The sequence below is a fragment of the Pseudorasbora parva genome, chromosome 1 (assembly GCF_024679245.1).
Source record: "Pseudorasbora parva isolate DD20220531a chromosome 1, ASM2467924v1, whole genome shotgun sequence".
NCBI lineage: Eukaryota > Metazoa > Chordata > Actinopteri > Cypriniformes > Gobionidae > Pseudorasbora > Pseudorasbora parva.
The window spans coordinates 61,499,532-61,516,968 of NC_090172.1; the positions used below are offsets into that span (position 1 = coordinate 61,499,532).

General features: G+C 39.3%; 1 protein-coding gene across 3 annotated transcripts in view; it reads right to left on the reverse strand.

Moving 5' to 3' along the window:
• Positions 1-5,357: 5,357 nt before the first annotated feature.
• gal3st3 (galactose-3-O-sulfotransferase 3) overlaps positions 5,358-17,437 on the reverse strand; it is a 63,087-nt gene continuing 51,007 nt past the window's right edge. For all 3 annotated transcript variants that reach the window (XM_067447395.1, XM_067447398.1, XM_067447405.1), the window contains 2 exons: positions 11,376-11,473; positions 5,358-9,232 (listed from right to left, as the gene is read on the reverse strand). In XM_067447395.1, the coding sequence (XP_067303496.1) occupies positions 7,969-9,232; positions 11,376-11,458 (1,347 nt within the window). In that variant the 5' untranslated portion in view covers positions 11,459-11,473 and the 3' untranslated portion in view covers positions 5,358-7,968. The remainder of the gene's footprint in view (positions 9,233-11,375; positions 11,474-17,437) is intronic.

Genomic DNA, 17,437 nt, shown 5'->3' on the forward strand with positions numbered 1-17,437 from the left:
CTGTGCGTATACACACACACACACACACACACACACACACACACACACACACACACAGCCCCTAAACCTACCCATCACAGGAAACATTCTGCATTTTTACTTTCTAAAAAAAACTCATCCTGTGATTTATAAGATGTTTTCCTCATGGGGACCAAAAATGTCCCCACAAGGATTTCGGATATTGCCATCTTTGTGGAGACATTTTGTCCCCATAACATAGGGATTACCAGCCCACACACACACACACACACACACACTGCCCCTAAACCTACCCATCACAGGAAACATTCTGCATTTTTACTTTCTCAAAAAAACTCCTCCTGTGTGATTTATAAGCCTTTTGAAAAGTGGGGACATGGGTAATGTCCTCATATTTCACTCTCTCCTGTAATACCGGTGTCATACCCATGACATTATACACACTTGTCCTCATATTTCACAAAAACATGCCCACACACACATCCATCACAGTCAGGACTTCCCATTGACTTTTGTCGCTAGAAAGAGTTTCTTAATGATTTTACGTCTCTAATTCCGAACTTAACATTCACAGTAACCTTTCTGCATTTTCAGTAACACATTTACTGTTTAAAGTCCCCCTGTAGTCGATCATTTAATCCCATCTTTGATCACCAAAAGGACATGTTTAAAAATATATATATATTTGTGCCTTAAAATGCAACTCTACTGCTTCATTTAGGGGTTTTCAGAGAAAAATGTAAAATGTAATAAAACATGAGAAATATTTTTTTTTATAAAAAAAGATGAATAGATATAAATAATTAATAAATGACGTTGATAAAAAATAATACAATAAAAAATAATTTAAATTAAATGCATAACATATTACATTAAAACAAACAAATAAATAATACACACACTGTAAAAAAAAAATTTTAATTTGCTGGTTTAACTTAAATAAGTAAGTAACCTGGTTAACTTAAAAAAAATTGTTGATACAATTAAGAAAATTGGTTTAATAAATAGAAACTCATTGTATCTGAACCACATTAAAATGTGATAAATCATGAAAATAACACTATTTGTCATGTTTCACTGCATCACATATAAAACACACAACTACCCAATATGCTTACAAAATCTTTTAATAATATTTGAATAAAAGTTGTCGAAGCTCAAAAAATGTTCATTGTATTAACTCAACATTTTTATTTCAATGAACTCAAAATTTTAAGACAACCAGGTTACTTTTTTTCGAAATAATTTTTTACAGTGCAGTGTATATACACTAATAAACTTAACTTATACAAAAAAAAACATTAAATATTTTCAAAATAATATTTGACAGTATAAATTGTGTCTTTATACATGATAAAAATGTTTAGCTGCCTGGTGCGCAGACCATGTTTTCCATCGTTAAACTAGCAAAAGTTGGTTCGGACAAACCCTAAATGCACCTGCGCCATGCGCTTCAGACCATATGCTCAGATCGTTAAAATAGGGCCCTAAAAGATTGAAAACCGATTATTTAGTATAACGCAGATTCATGAATATGCAAATTAGCCCCGCCCCCACTCACTTGCACAAGCTCCGAAAAACAGTCTGCCAACTTCCTGAGGTAAACGCTGCACGATGCTATCGCTCTTTAGTCTTTACAACGTCGGTAACGATTATCCTTTTGCTTGACTGCAGCTAATAATGTGTTGCTAATGTTACACAAACCATCTCAGTCGGGCTTCAATATCTATTTAATATCCTTAGAAACGCTTTGAATAACATGTAGACTGTCAATAAAGAAAGGCATAGTTCATCATAACATCGTAATATACATCATTTACATAATTCATCCGCTATATTGGTAAAGCTATACCCTAATTTTAACAGAAGGATAACCTCTTGAGACTCCCCTGCATTAGAGAATAGTTAATGATATGCTAAAGCCCGCCCCCCTCGGGACGTGATTGGTTACAAGGTAGTTTGTGACGTTTAAGGAACACCAGCGATCTCAAACCGGTCTTTGGATTACTGCAGTTTTAAACAGAAAATACTCAACAATGGTGTTGAATGATGAGTTTGCACATGGTTTGTCTTATTAAAAACAACACATATAACACATTTTTGTAATCTGTTTTCCTCAAAGAAACAGTTTACTAAAGGAAACACACACACACACACAGTACAGTCCTCGGGCCGTTGGTCTCGCTGATTCTCGAGTCATGAGTTGGTCTCTATTGGCTGCAGGGTTTGGAAGAGTCTTAAATAATTCACCTCACAGCATCATAAATATTTAGTCTGTTGCTGAAAGATCAGCTGTGTGTCGTGGACCGTTCCAGAGACTAAACTGCCAATGTGTGTGTGTGTGTGTGGAGGGAGGCACTGAAGGGCTTTAAATCTTTACTGCTTAGTGTTAAAATCTCCCATCATCCTTCCTCTGCCTCCCTGTTTTTATCTACTCATCTGTTTTTTCCTCTGAAGGGTCGTCTGCGCCCACTCTCGCTCGCTTGCTCTCTCTCTCCCACACACACATCTCCATCTCTGCATTATTCTGCTCGTTTTTTTCCTCTCACTGGTTAATCTATGAAACTTGTGCATTTTACAATTTGTTAAATTCAAGTCATGCAAGATTTTAAATATTATATCAGACAAATTATGTGTTTAAAGCTCCACTGTGTGATATTTTCCCCCATCTAGCGGTGAAAAGGTAAATTACCATCCAGTGAATATTAGTTTCTGTTCCTCTCAATTCTGATTTCGTTTTAACTCCTACGGTGGCCGATTAGTCCAAGATTAACACGGCAATCCCCCTCTTCACATTCGACACGGTGCCATCGAGTGTTAAACGCGAAAGGCAAAGCTTGAATTTACGGGTATGTCCCTCTTTGGCTACTGTACTTTCACGATGGATGGGGGGATACTCTGGGTTCAGGCACAATTTCCGAGCCCGGAGCCCTCCCCGGACAGCACGCCAAACACACATAATCTTTACTCTATTTAATTGATGTAAGTGTGAACTCGTGAACTATGTTTATGTAAGCTTTTGACCCAAAAAATAACCGTTTAAGGAGTCAAAAGCGGATATAGGCAATAAGACGTGAAGCTGTCACAGTATGCCTACATGTGCAGTAAACATTTAGTCAAAATCCAAAAGTCAGTTTTTAAATGAATATTTCCTGTCACTGACTATGTTCCCCACTGAGTAGTTCTCAGTGTAATATAACACGTCACGTTCTGTCTCAATTGCCTCTATCCACGTTTGTGTCCTTAAACGCTTGTTTTTTTAAGTCGACAGTTTAAAAAAACGTATGGGTTTTTGGTTCTAGATTTAGTAGCTTGTTTTCTGTACACCTTGTCACATATCAGCCTTTAGACATTATTCTGTTTTTCGTTATATGTCAGAAATGATAAGGAGGCCACTTCACACAAAAGTCAATGGAGACGGATAGTTTGACTTGCTTGGTCAGTGTCGCTGTGGGTTTTGGTTCTTTTGCTGTTGGCGGCTGAGGACCTTTGAAATAAGTGAAATCATTTGGCGGAGTGATACATGGAGCTGTAAGGCCCTTTCAGACCGGACGCGCAACGAAAAAGCGAAACGAATAAGCGAATATTTCGCATGCGAATATATCTCATCAGCCGCGACACGAATTTGCGACGTTTCAGAGCTCCAACATTACAAAACTTTCGCGGGGACAGCTGAGACGGGCACTTCATCATTCAGTGAAGACGAGCGTTTCATTTTATTTAAAGGCCCGAGAAGAAGTGTGCTAATCTTGTACAGGAGCTAAAACTTTATAATGGCCGGTTCCGCACTTACTTAAGTCTGTGGGACAATTTGAGGATCTCCTCCAGCGGCAGCGCATCTGACGAGACAAACCGCGCACTTCAGGGAACCGATCGATCTGAGCAGATGCTTCCAGAGTCACAATGTAAACATTTCAGTGCCACAGACGTAGCCTACTGGTGGCAACACGTTCACTTTCCATAATCGCGGACACAATGTTTAGGGAAAAAAATCTCATGAGAAATGGCATGCCTGGCAAAGGTTAATGTTGATTGAATAGCTTGTGACATAAACTGGACACTTCGTCACCTTTGTTTCCTTTTATGCGATCAGTTGAATCCGTTTTTGTCGCCGTTAGAGTAAAAAAATAATTAAAAAAAATTCCACATCAACATCGAAACGAAACGAAAAAAATAAATGTCGTTTTTTCGCCTCAGCACATTCGCGTTCGGCGTGGAAGCGCTCATTACAAAAACAGCTGATCAAAAAATAAAACCATCGCGCGAATTCACGTCAAAATCGCGTCCAGTGTGAAACTGCCTTGATGTGATTTACTGACCACCCTTATATTAACATTGTAAAATAAGTTTCATTGTTTAAGCTTTTTTTTTTTTATATGTTACACATACATGAGGGACACAACTGTCACCTGTTGTCATCACCCATGTTATTTCTGTCTCATGTATATTTCCTTTTTCTCCTGTATGAAGCGCGCGCGCACACACAGAGAGAGAGAGAGAGAGAGAGAGAGAGAGAGAGAGAGAGAGAGAGAGAGAGAGAGAGAGAGAGAGAGAGAGAGAGAGAGAGAGAGAGAGAGAGAGAGAGAGAGAGAGAGAGAGAGAGAGAGAGAGAGAGAGTAAAGCCACAGGTGAAGCTGCCTACAGAATGGCAGCAAACACACACACACAACACCGCTGATGCATCATAACGCTACAGGAGCAGAGCAGTGTGTGTGTGTGTGTAGGCCTATATCTGCCTCTGTCTGTTTGACTTGACCAGGATTATGCTTGCTTTCATTACAGTCAGCAAGTTACTAACATCCACAGAGAACATGTTTACCATGAGACTAGAAGCTATATTTTACATTTTATGAAGGGAGATCAGAAAAATAATAAGTTCGTTACTGGCATTGCACAAAACGTTCTTAAATAGTTCTTTAGATAATAAAAAAATAATCATCATATTTAGATGAATTATAAAATATTATAAATTCTCCAAGAGTACTTGACTTTCTGGTAATTCATCAGATGCACTTGTGTGTATAATATAACCAAGACTGTAATTTATCTAACATCCTGAGGTGAATTATCTTCTTCAGCCAAGCTTTTATTATTATATGCATGTGTATATATCATGCATAAAATTAAGATAAAATGCGTAAAATTAAAATAAGTATTGAATTATTTTTCTATTTACTCAATGAAAGGTCAAGTCAAGCACATTTATTGTGGTTGAGAATAATCTCACACTTGCTCCACTTGATGAATTGGAAAATGTATAGCGTAGGCCAGCTGATATTTCACAGCACCCTTTCCCTTCATGCTCAATAGGAAGTCTTTTGTTAATATTAAGAGACAGAAAGATAGAAAATAGTCGATTGAAGCACATGAGTCTGAAGGATGTTGTTTTTCCAGCTTTAATGGTCAATGTTTTCACATCTTTCATTACACAGCTTCAGAAGCAAACCTCTGATTGTCAGAAGCATCTTATTTAAAGCCCCTAAAAAGTCATTGAAAATGTTGCAGTTAAATAAATAGAGTATGAAAGAATGATTTTGACAGAACAGCATCTATTGTCATCTTACCACCCAGCACAAAAAAAAGCATGAAAACCACTTTTGACGTCTTCATGAAAAGGTCACAGGTTCTTTGTATACAGTACATTGTGGTAAAATCACTCCATGCTTTATTTCTAATTTCTCTTACAATACATCAGAGATGACAAAAGACCAATGAAGTGTCTCCAGTGTTATCTACCGAGAGGTTTTCTAACCCAAACAAGAATGACGAATGAGTTGCGCGTTGAGAACAAATGGTGTTGTTTGTTTACAATAGAAAAGTACATTATATACAAAGAGTACTTTCTATATCTCTAATGATGTCTTGACAGTCCTTGAGGACTGAGATGCTTCCACTAACAGCAGTATTCATTTATCATCTGAGGTATTTCTAATTTTGAAACGAGAAGAAATGTGACTGTTGGTGTTTGTGATCTACCAATCCCACAGCCCACATTAATCTCTTTAAGTATCAACTAGGACTCCTAAAAACAGGAGCTGGTTTATGTGTGGATAATTGTTTCAACACGCTTATTATGTTTTAAATTTATATGCCTCCATTTGACAAGTATACTTAAAGTTATGGCATACATGCCATTGCTATATTGCTCCAAATACTATTTTCTAAAAAAAAAAAAAATACAGTACGTAAAATAAGAGCGAGATTTCACCAAAAAGTAAATGCAAACCTCACTCCAGGAACCAAGGGAATTCTTACTGCGGGAAAGTTTGAGCGAGAGCAGCAAATTATCTTCATTAAAACATGTTTCTACTGAACAAACCTTGCAGCAAAGGCTTTGAATGGCAAATAAACCAATATTAGAAACAACGTTCTGTAAGAGGCTGTCCTTTTAGAGGTATTCAGTTTCTATTTGGTTGCCTAAACCATTTCCCTACCCTGTTCCTGGAGGCACCCCAACATTTGGGATGCCTCCCTTATCTGACCCATTCATTTCAGGGCTTTCGGAGTGTCTGCTAATTAGCTGATGAGTTGATTTAGGTGTGCTTGATAAGGAAGAGCTCAAAAAAGGTGTTGGAGTGCCTCCAGGAACAGGATTGGGAAACTGGCCGAAACCAATGGTCCCCAACTGGTTTGATGCAACCGGTCAGACTCCACAGTAATTTGGTGCAAGTTTATTTCAAAGGTCACTCCAGTGTTGCAAAAGCAAACCAGTTGAGAAACACTGGCCTGAATGAAAGTGATGCAGTGTTGTTTTAAGTACAAAGACAGTCAACGGACTATGTTTTTACATTCCACTGGCACCATTTAATCGGTGACCGCCATTTCGTCGCCACTCTACATCACAGTGCCTTTAAGGGAAGATCCAAAAAGGAAAAGTTAGGCATGAACACACTCTACTCAAGTATGTGAACCCCGGCAATCTGGTAAATAAAGCTCACTTAGCAAGAAGTGTACTTGCCTGTGTAGAGTAGGTGTTAAACTGACAACTTGGAGCTCTATTTCCTACTCTAATTTGATTACATACATGTTACGCATTTGCAAGTGCACTGCAGTATAAACGTTATCCTGAAAAACACACAAGGATTGAACTAACACACTGCTCTCTCTCTGGCTAAGAACATGTAGCGATTTTTTAGTCACTGACCTTGATGGTGTCCATGTAGATGAATTCGATTCCAGCTAGTCAAGGCTGTAGTGACCTCGTAAAAATGGGCTGTGTTACCCAAGCATTGCCCTAAGAGAGGCTAAATATGAAATATTTAAATATCCCTTTGAGAAGTTCGCATCGTCATCAACACGTGTTTTGACCACAACTGAAGAGTCGGTTATGGCGATTTGTGGCTCAGGAGCAGCTGTCATTATGTTGAGAAGCATGTTCACACTTAACGCTCAACTCAAATGTCTTAACTCCAATACAGTAAAGATTATATTCTGAGACCCCTGGAAATTCAAGGTCATGCCAAGCTGGTTTGTTGCTGGTTGCAGGTTAGTTGCCGGGTGTCTATCAAGGTGGTCTACCAGTCCTAACCAATTTTGACCAAGATGATCTACCAGGCCAACCTAAGCAGCACCAGCTGGTAACACCGCTGATCAACCATCTACACCAGCTATGACCATAGCATTAATAAACTAGAATTCATATTAAACCAAGTACCATCTGAAGCTGATTGCTTAAAAACAAACAGTGAGTGATGGTATATATGGAGAGATAGTCCTTGAGAGATTGAGACATTCCAGATGTCAGGCTTTTAGACTTCAATATATCATTTTCCTTCACTTTTGTACATTACATTTTATTCTTTACAACACAATGGTGTTTCTAACTTATAGAACGAGAGTTGTGAGCGTACATTTGGTTGTGCTCACGTCCAATAAAAATGAGGTATGGCCTCAATTTTTCAAGTAATTCCAACAACTCTTTTAGCTGCAATCCCAATCAAGGAATGGGGGAAAAAAATGGAACAAAGTTTGACCATCCTTTCACACTGGTCATTGGGAAAGCCGTAGTGCTCCTTTGGTGCTCCGAGCCACAGTATCTGATGGTCGTGGGATTAAACTCGGAGCTGGGGACTCTCTGTGTGCTCGAAATTGTCCCACGGATCGTGAAGTCTGCTGCGAGCTACGTAACGGAAACCGCTTTCGATAATGTAGAGACTCTGAGCGTAATAACAGCCGTGTGTACTGCACTTCTGGCATTATCATCTTCAGACACTCGTCTCGTGGAGGGCTGTGGCCTTTTTGTGTCGCGTTAACTGGTAAATCGTACCCAACGATTGCCACTTTGGCACTTGGCTGCCAAGGCCGTAACTCCTTATTTGTGATCTGTGCAGCCGAGCGAAGAGGTGGCAAGTTTCCCCCGAAGCAACTACGGACAAGTCGGTCACGAGACTGTCGCAAAAGCTGGACTTCTCGCTCAACACACGCTAGTCCCAAAGCTCTCAGCTGCCGCCACAGCGACGCATTAAAGTAATCGTACAGTACAGAATCTATTGCGTTCCAGGCTCTGATTTTAGCAGTATTTTCGCTTGAAAGGCTGCTCTTGGAGTCAGGTGTGCGCATGTTGAGACTGACATACAGGACGTCATCCAGATCCCAAGACAACAAACGGCGTAACAGCACCAACGATTCATCAAAATACTCCGCGATCATAACCAACGAGAACACCCGCTCCACCTCCGCAGCGAATCGCTTTGCGTACCCCGGCGCTTCCGAAGATGGCCGGTCCTTATCCCCGCCTAAATCGAAAGTCAACGTATTTCTCGCATACATCGAATCCTTCTCTTCTGGACGGTAGTAGCTCCACGGGTGGTCCAGAAAAGTCTCCAAGGAGCCATTTGGGACACGTTTAAAGCTAAGACAGTACTGATTGAAGTAGGTAAAAAGAGACTCAAACATCGCTCCCGGTTCCCGCAGTATAGTGATGTACATAGTGTTGTTGGGCATGAGGCGTCGTAGCTCAGCCCGACTGAACCGTAAATGGTTAGTGATTATATCCGGTGGCGTGGTGTGCGGGTGAACAAAATGGGCACTGAAAGGCCGAGGGTAGCAGAACTGGTGGTCACAGGTGGTAATGGGCAAAGCCACAGTGAGGTTGTTGCGTTCTGCGAAGCGGAAGAGGATGTTTTGCACAGTGGAGCTGGCGGTTTTATGAGTCTTCAAGAAGGCTACACTGGTGTGTTTAGCGGGTCCATTGCTGCCCTGGCTGGAGGAGATCGTAGAGGATGGACAGCCCAACCAAAACGCCTCCAACGTCCTGCAAAAAGAAAAGGGAGAATTAATGCCCTCAGCGTTGAAAATAAACAGATTAGAAAAATGTAAAAATGCACAAAATCTGCTGAATAAACCATCTTTAAGCCACCCTTAAAGGGATAGTTCACCCAAAAATGAAAATTAGCCCATGATTTACTCACCCTCAAGTCATCCTATTTGTATATGACAATCTTCTTCCAGACGAAAAAATGATGAGTTATATTAAAAAAGTCCTAGCTAATCCAAGCTTTTTACGTCAGGGATTGTTATTCTGTTTTTGAAGTCCAAAAAGTTTATTCAAAAAGTTAAATATGGATATTTTTCTTACACAAATGCAATGATTTGCTTCAGAAGGCCTTTATTAACCTCCCGGAGCCGTATGGAGCACGTTATTTGACGGACAGATGTATTTTTATGGAGCAACAATCCCTGCCATAATAAAGCTTGGAAGAGGACATTTTTAATATAACTCAACATTTATTCGTCTGAAAGAAGAATGTCATAAACACCTAGGATGACTTGAGGGTGAGTAAATCATAGGCTAATTTTAATTTTTTGGGGGAAATATTCCTTTAAGCTTAAGGTGTTTATTGGTTTTAGCTGGCTACTCTCTTCTGGGTCAGGTTTGCTTGTTTTAATGGTATTTTGGGCACTTGTCAACTGGTCAAGTTGGGAGACCAGTTGGCCAAGCAACTAAACCAGCAAGGTAAAGCAGAAAGCAAATTAATGGACAAAAAAACAAATGTGACTTGAATTGCTCAGTCCGACATCATGGACCGAAATAGTCAATTTGAATTAGTGCTTCTATGATACCTTGAACAAGAAGTAAACATGTCATGTGTGCACTGTGACCAAAACTATTTAGAAATGGGTCAAATTTACTTACACCTGGTATTAAGATGCATTTTGGATCACAAGGGGGCGATTCTTAATACAGGTGTAAACGGGGTCTAAAACGTTTTTAGCTTGTCCAATTTTGACCACTTCCAGAGGTAGTCAAAAACACATTCGACCGGACTCCTTTCAGAGCGGATTTCATTATGGGAACACTTTTTTGAAAATAGGCTCATTTTCCAAGTCCCTTAGAGTTAAACAGTTGAGTTTTACCGTTTTTGAATCCATTCAGCCGATCTCTGTATCTGGCGGTAGCACTTTTAGCATAGCTTAGCATACATCATTGAATCAGATTAGACCATTAGCATCGCGCTCAAAAATAACCCATGACTATTTTTTCAAAGATTATATTTTTCCTATTTAAAATGTGACTCTTTTGTAGTTTCATTGTGTACTAAGACCAACAGAAAAAGAAAAGTTGTGATTTTTTTAGACCAATATGGTTAGGGACTATTCTCTCGTTCCTGCGTAATAATCAGGTAACTTTGCTGCCGTCCCATGGGTGCAGCGGCAGATATTACACCGCAACTTTTCGTTTTCTGTTGGTCTTAGTACATGCTATAACTACAGAAGAGTCAAGTTTTAAATAGGAAAAATATTGAAAGTCTTTAGTCATTTTTTTTTAGTGTGATGCTAATGGTCTAATCTGATTCAATTATGTATGCTAAGCTATGCTAAAAGTGCTACCGCCAGATACAGAGATCGGCTGAATGGATTCAAAAACGGTAAAACTCAACTCTTCAACTCTAAGGGACTTGGAAAATAAGCCTATTTAAAAAAAAAATTGCAGTGTTCCTTTATGGGAAGCGCGCTAGCCAGACGGGATTTAAACTCTGTCGGCTGAAGACCCAAGTTTGGTTTGAAGATTAAAAACGTCTCAAGCTCAATGTTCTCACCATTCCTGATTTCTAACACACACTCACAGCTGTTCTTGAGTCTGTCAGAGCAGAAACTAAAGCCGATGCTCTCAGTGTGTGTTTTTCCGTCGTCTCCGGGTGCTTTCAAATGTAAATTGTGCTAGTTTACTTTGCCCGTTAGATTGAAAGATCTGAAAAACCCATACATGTACCATCCCCTCTAAAGAAATCAGGACAGAAGTGGTTGAAAGCAGACAAAAGAAACGGATTAAAACACCAGGTGTAAACGGGTATGTTTCGCCCTCCTCTACTTGTGATACAATCGACCCAAATGCATCTTAACACCAGCTGTAAACAGGGACTATATGCGATAAGGTGCTCTTCAAACGCTCTTACAAGTTCAAGTGACCCCCATGGTGCAGAAGCAAGCTGACAGTACTGAGTGCAATCAACACTAGGAATATCTTCTTCTGAGACATCTCCAGGTTCTTTCACTGCAAAAGAGAAGAATGGGAAAATTACAATAGTGTACATTTTGATCGGCAGATAAAAGCACTATTAGCACGGCATTAGGATTATCTGGGGACCTCTGTGATTTAGAAATGACTCCCCCACATCTGAGTTTTGCATGGCGCATTCGCACGGGATAAGCAAAGCCTGTGATTTTACTCAAATTTACTGACTTCTCCCGGATATCATGTCAAGACTTTATTATAGATATAGCAGTATGAAATCATAAGCAGGCATCGATATCGTTTTGATTATTTTATAGTAATAAATAAACAATTTGAAAGTACATTAGCCAAAGAGGGACATACCCGTAAATTCAAGCTTCGCCTTTCACGTTTAACACTCGATGGCACCGTGTCGAATGTGAAGAGGGGGATTGCCGTGTTAATCTTGGACTAAAACGTTAAAGTTAAAACGAAATCAGAATTGAGAGGAACAGAAACTATTATTCACTGGATGGTCATATACCTTTACACCGCTAGATGGGGGAAAATATCACACAGTGGAGCTTTAAACGATCTTGTCATTGTACTGTTCTGTTATATTTATCATTAAGAACAGTATTGATGTTAATATTAAACACACCATTCAATCAGATTACTCCCAAATTGATACTCACTCTAAAGTGAAAGTATAATCCGTGCGGCCACACGGGAATTCATAACGGTGCGCATGAATGCAGCCTCATTCTTCGTGAAAGATCAAGATAGAAATGCGCACAGGAAAAAAAAACGTGCAAAAATGATATAGCCTACGATCCGCCTAATCACAGAGATGTCGATTCGCACGGGACTACTATCATCACAGGGCCTCGGTGTTTGGTGAAGTATGGTCGGTAATTTGCGGGGGAATTTTTACTTTACAAATTACAGACATGGCCGAGTCGCACGGGATTAAGATCACAGACATTCTCTGCAATTATTACAAATCACCAGAGGTCCCAGATAATACGAATCCCCTACGAATGGGGCTTTTCAGTGTCCGTAATTGCTTCTTTTATTTAAGAGCAACAGCCAAACTGAAACCCATACTCTCAGCCAGCAACCTGGAAAAAGTAGTCAGTATATATTTTTTCCCATTTAGACTACTGTAGTACACTTTATGTTGGGACGTGTCACATTGCACGCTTGCAGCTTGAACAAAATGCTGCCGCAAGGTTATTGATGAATGGTGAAAAAAGGACCATGTTACTCCCTTATTAGTGTCTTTAGGCTGGCTACCAATACATTTTAGGATACAGTATAACATTTTAGTATAGGTTTTTAAAGCACTGCATGGAATGGCGGCAGAAGATTTAGTTGAGTTTAGTGCAGGTGACTAAGATCAGCAAACACGTTTCTTTTAACTGTTCCTCGTGCACGTCTCTAAAAATGAAAGGTGATCGTGTTTTCTCTGTCGCTGGTCTGAGATTATGGATAGCCTGCCGTTGGATGTCAGATCTTCCATTAATCTACATTTTTAGTACATCAGTACATGGATGTTTTGTGTTTTGTCTTGTTGTATTGTTGGTTTCTTTTTAACTGCGATGTACAGCACTTTGGATCTACGGTGGTAGTCTGTAAGGTGCTACACTGAAAAAAAAGGAAAACACACATTGTCCAATTTACTTAATCTTATTATTTGTGATCTACGCAACACAATTGTGTTTCTCTTCTAAACATGATTTCTTTGCTTTCGATGAATGTAATTCTCTAAAATGTGCAATCTACTAGATGACATTATTTGGGGTTAATGTGAACCAATCAAGTACTCGAACATGATTTCTGCTGAAACTGCACTCTAAAAAATGCTGGGTTAAAAACAACCCAAGTTGGGTTGAAAATGCACCGACCCAACAATTGAGTTGTTTTAACCCAATGGTTGAGTTGTTTTAACCCAATGGTTGAGTTGTTTTAACCCAGTGGTTGAGTTGTTTTAACCCAGTGGTTGAGTTGTTTTAACCCAGTGGTTGAGTTGTTTTAACCAAGTGGTTGAGTTGTTTTAACCCAATGGTTGAGTTGTTTTAACCCAATGGTTGAGTTGTTTTAACCCAGTGGTTGAGTTGTTTTAACCCAGTGGTTGAGTTGTTTTAACCCAGTGGTTGAGTTGTTTTAACCCAATGGTTGAGTTGTTTTAACCCAGTGGTTGAGTTGTTTTAACCCAGTGGTTGAGTTGTTTTAACCCAGTGGTTGAGTTGTTTTAACCAAGTGGTTGAGTTGTTTTAACCCAGTGGTTGAGTTGTTTTAACCCAGTGGTTGAGTTGTTTTAACCCAGTGGTTGAGTTGTTTTAACCCAGTGGTTGAGTTGTTTTAACCCAATGATTGAGTTGTTTTAACCCAGTGGTTGAGTTGTTTTAACCCAGTGGTTGAGTTGTTTTAACCCAGTGGTTGAGTTGTTTTAACCCAGTGGTTGAGTTGTTTTAACCCAGTGGTCGAGTTGTTTTAACCCAGTGGTCGAGTTGTTTTAACCCAGTGGTCGAGTTGTTTTAACCCAGTGGTCGAGTTGTTTTAACCCAATGGTTGAGTTGTTTTAACCCAGTGGTTGAGTTGTTTTAACCCAGTGGTTGAGTTGTTTTAACCCAATGGTTGAGTTGTTTTAACCCAGTGGTTGAGTTGTTTTAACCCAGTGGTTGAGTTGTTTTAACCCAGTGGTTGAGTTGTTTTAACCCACTGGTTGAGTTGTTTTAACCCAGTGGTTGAGTTGTTTTAACCCAGTGGTTGAGTTGTTTTAACCCAATAGTTGAGTTGTTTTAACCCAATGGTTGAGTTGTTTTAACCCAATGGTTGAGTTGTTTTAACCCAGTGGTTGAGTTGTTTTAACTGAATGGTTGAGTTGTTTTAACCCAATGGTTGAGTTGTTTTAACCCAATGGTTGAGTTGTTTTAACCCAGTGGTTGAGTTGTTTTAACCCAGTGGTTGAGTTGTTTTAACCAAGTGGTTGGGTTAAATGTTGCTTAAGACAACCCAATTGCTGGGTAAGAACAACTCAACCATTGGGTTAAAACAACCCAATTGTTGGGTCGGTGCATTTTCAACCCAACTTGGGTTGTTTTTAACCCAGCATTTTTTAGAGTGTGTAGTTCCCAGCATGCTTTGCGTGGGACTTGGCGAGAAGTTTGAAATTGTTGTTGTTTTTTTGGGCAAAATTAGATAAGGGGGGGAGGACTTTATATTGTTTAATAGTGTTTAATGTTTAGTTGGAATAATTAGAGCCATTTTAATTATACTGGGTTAGTGTATATTGGAGAAGAGCAGAGCGATTGCTTAGGCTGTGGACTGAGACAGCTCATGATATTAAAGAGCATTTAATAGCACTTGACATGTTTATTTTATGCTATTGCTGATTGATAAAATAAAAGCTAGTTACAGTCTTATAAATCAGTCAAGTGACCACAAACATATACAAAAACTAACTAAACTTGTAATTTGATTAAAGAGGCAGGGTCTCAAGCCCTCCTGTGCACACCACTGTTGTTAGGAAGCTATTTTAAAATTATTTTGAGATTACTCAATTGGGTTACTAAAAATTATTTAATTCCATGATGTTGAAGTTATGCGAACAAATTATGTTTGTTTAACTTAATTGATCCATGTGGAACCGATGTACATGATTAAAACATGTAAATCCAACACACCCTTTTTTTCAGTGTATATTAATAAATAAAGTATTGAACGAACAAACATTACTCTTATGTTTAACACAAAATCCAGAAGCATTCTCTCTTCAGCAATATAAACCCCAACAAAATCCACAGCACAGAAATTGGTTGATCATGCAAAAAATTGCTTTGGTTGGCAAGGTCTCAAACTGCAAAGCTTGTAATGGTTTGGGTCATGAAAACACATAGAGACAAAGAAAACAAGCAAATCTTGAAGAAGAACAGGACAGGTGTCACGTATTGCCTGTCTAGTGCTAACAAAGTCTTGGATATCGTCCATACGAGTCAGGGCCACCTCTTCCTTCGGCTTCTAATTACAGTTCTCTCATCTCGCGTTCCCTTTCTCTCTCACCATATCGGATGGCACTTCTACACAACCTGCCTTTATTTCCACTGATCCAGCCCTGATACTACTTTCATTTAATTAGCATTACAAAAAAAGATTTCGCTCATGATGCCAATCGACAATAAAATAAGCCAAGACAATTGAGTGACTTCCATTTTAAGCATAACTCAACTAGTAAAGCTAGTCCGAGATTAGCAGCACAAAATAATGATAAAACTGCAACAACCTGCTTCTAGTTTTATGATTTTATTGCAGTTGGGAGTGTTTACAAAATGTATAGCTGTTCAAATGGACAAAGAAAGGGTTGCCAAATCACAGATCGGATGAAGTGGGGCACAATGACTGGTACAGAGCCCCGCACATGACACGCAGTAAAAAAACTAGTCGGCTATATCGTGGGCACAATTTACCATTTCGTTTCCCTCGAGTTATAAATGGAGGGAACGAAATGGTAAATTGTGCGCACTTTTTACCTTTTTGCATGTCATGCGGGGCTCCGTAGATTGGTGAGGATGTTTTTTTTTTTATTTGCACACAACACACCATTTTTGCACTATTAAAGCAGCACTTGGCTACTTTTGCTCTCGGGGTCCCCCTACAGTTTGGAAAAAATAATGACCTCAACTACTGTCGTAAGATCTGTCATCCTACAACAGGGGATGCCATCGCGCGTGCATTTGTTGACATGACAACCCTGATAGCCCTGAACTAGTGATGCGCAGGTCGTCTCATAACCCACGGACCCCGTATGTCTATTTAATGGTCGCGGGTGCGCGGCGGGTTGTAAAAATATTTACAGTGGTGCGGCGCGGGCCAAATAACTTAAAGCGGCCCGCGGGTCGGTGCAGCACTAACAGTTCCCCTGAACACTGCAGGAGGAGTTCACATGCAGGTGTTCTTCTGGCGGCGTGTGTGAAATGTCTTCATCAGGTACAGTCAGTGGCAGATGTTTCAGCATGTCATATGAATATAATTTCATGGGTTTTATTTTTTTCAAACGCCAAATAATCACGATGCTCACGTTTACAAGCGTCATTATAGTAGTCTATTGGTTACCGTTTGACAGGATCTATATGATACTTCAGTTCAATGTTTGAGTGGTAGCGTTAAGTAATCACCGTAACAAGCAGGACAGCATCGGTCGGGCACGCCTCCTTCAGCTCACGCCAACGAGCAAACGGTGGTCACATGTTGATCCTCGTCCTGCCTTTAATCCATCACTTTTTCGTTTCCTCTTATTGCTTTCCTCCAGCAAAACCTTTTCTTTCTTATTTGTCTGTGCTGCTTCGGACATGACTATATTATCCGACGAACAAAGTTGGGCTGGCACGTCCGAATGTAAGGAAGTGTGTGTGTTGGTGGAAGTGACGTATATGCCGTAAAGCAGTCGAATTTTGTAGTTCTTTTTGTTCTCGGGTTACTACCTGAAACCCGAAGTTTAAAAGTACGATTAAAAACGATACAGACCCCATCAGGCTATGGCAGACGTGTCATTCAACCTATTGTAAGTCGATGTATCATCACAAGAGTCTTAAAAATATATTATGAAGGTTGAAAAGTTACCTAGTGCTGATTTAATAAGGACAAAAAAAGTAAATACTGTTTTTAATGACCAATAGAAGTTTTACTGAACGCAACATCAGGCCTAAAATGTACACTGAAAAAAAAATATCGTCAGTTTAACTTAAAGTAAGTAACCTGGTTGCCTTAAAAATTGAGTTTATTGAAATTAGAAATTTGAGTTGATACAATGAAGGAAATTAGTTTAATAAATGGAAACTAAAAATATTATTGTATCTGAACCACACAAAAAAATCTAATAAATCATGAAAATAGCACATTTTGGCATGTTTCACACTGACAAAATGTGATTTATTTGTCATAAATTAAACACACAATTACTCAATATGCTAACAAAATATTTTAATAATATTTGAATAAAGGTTGTCGATTCTCAAAAAATGT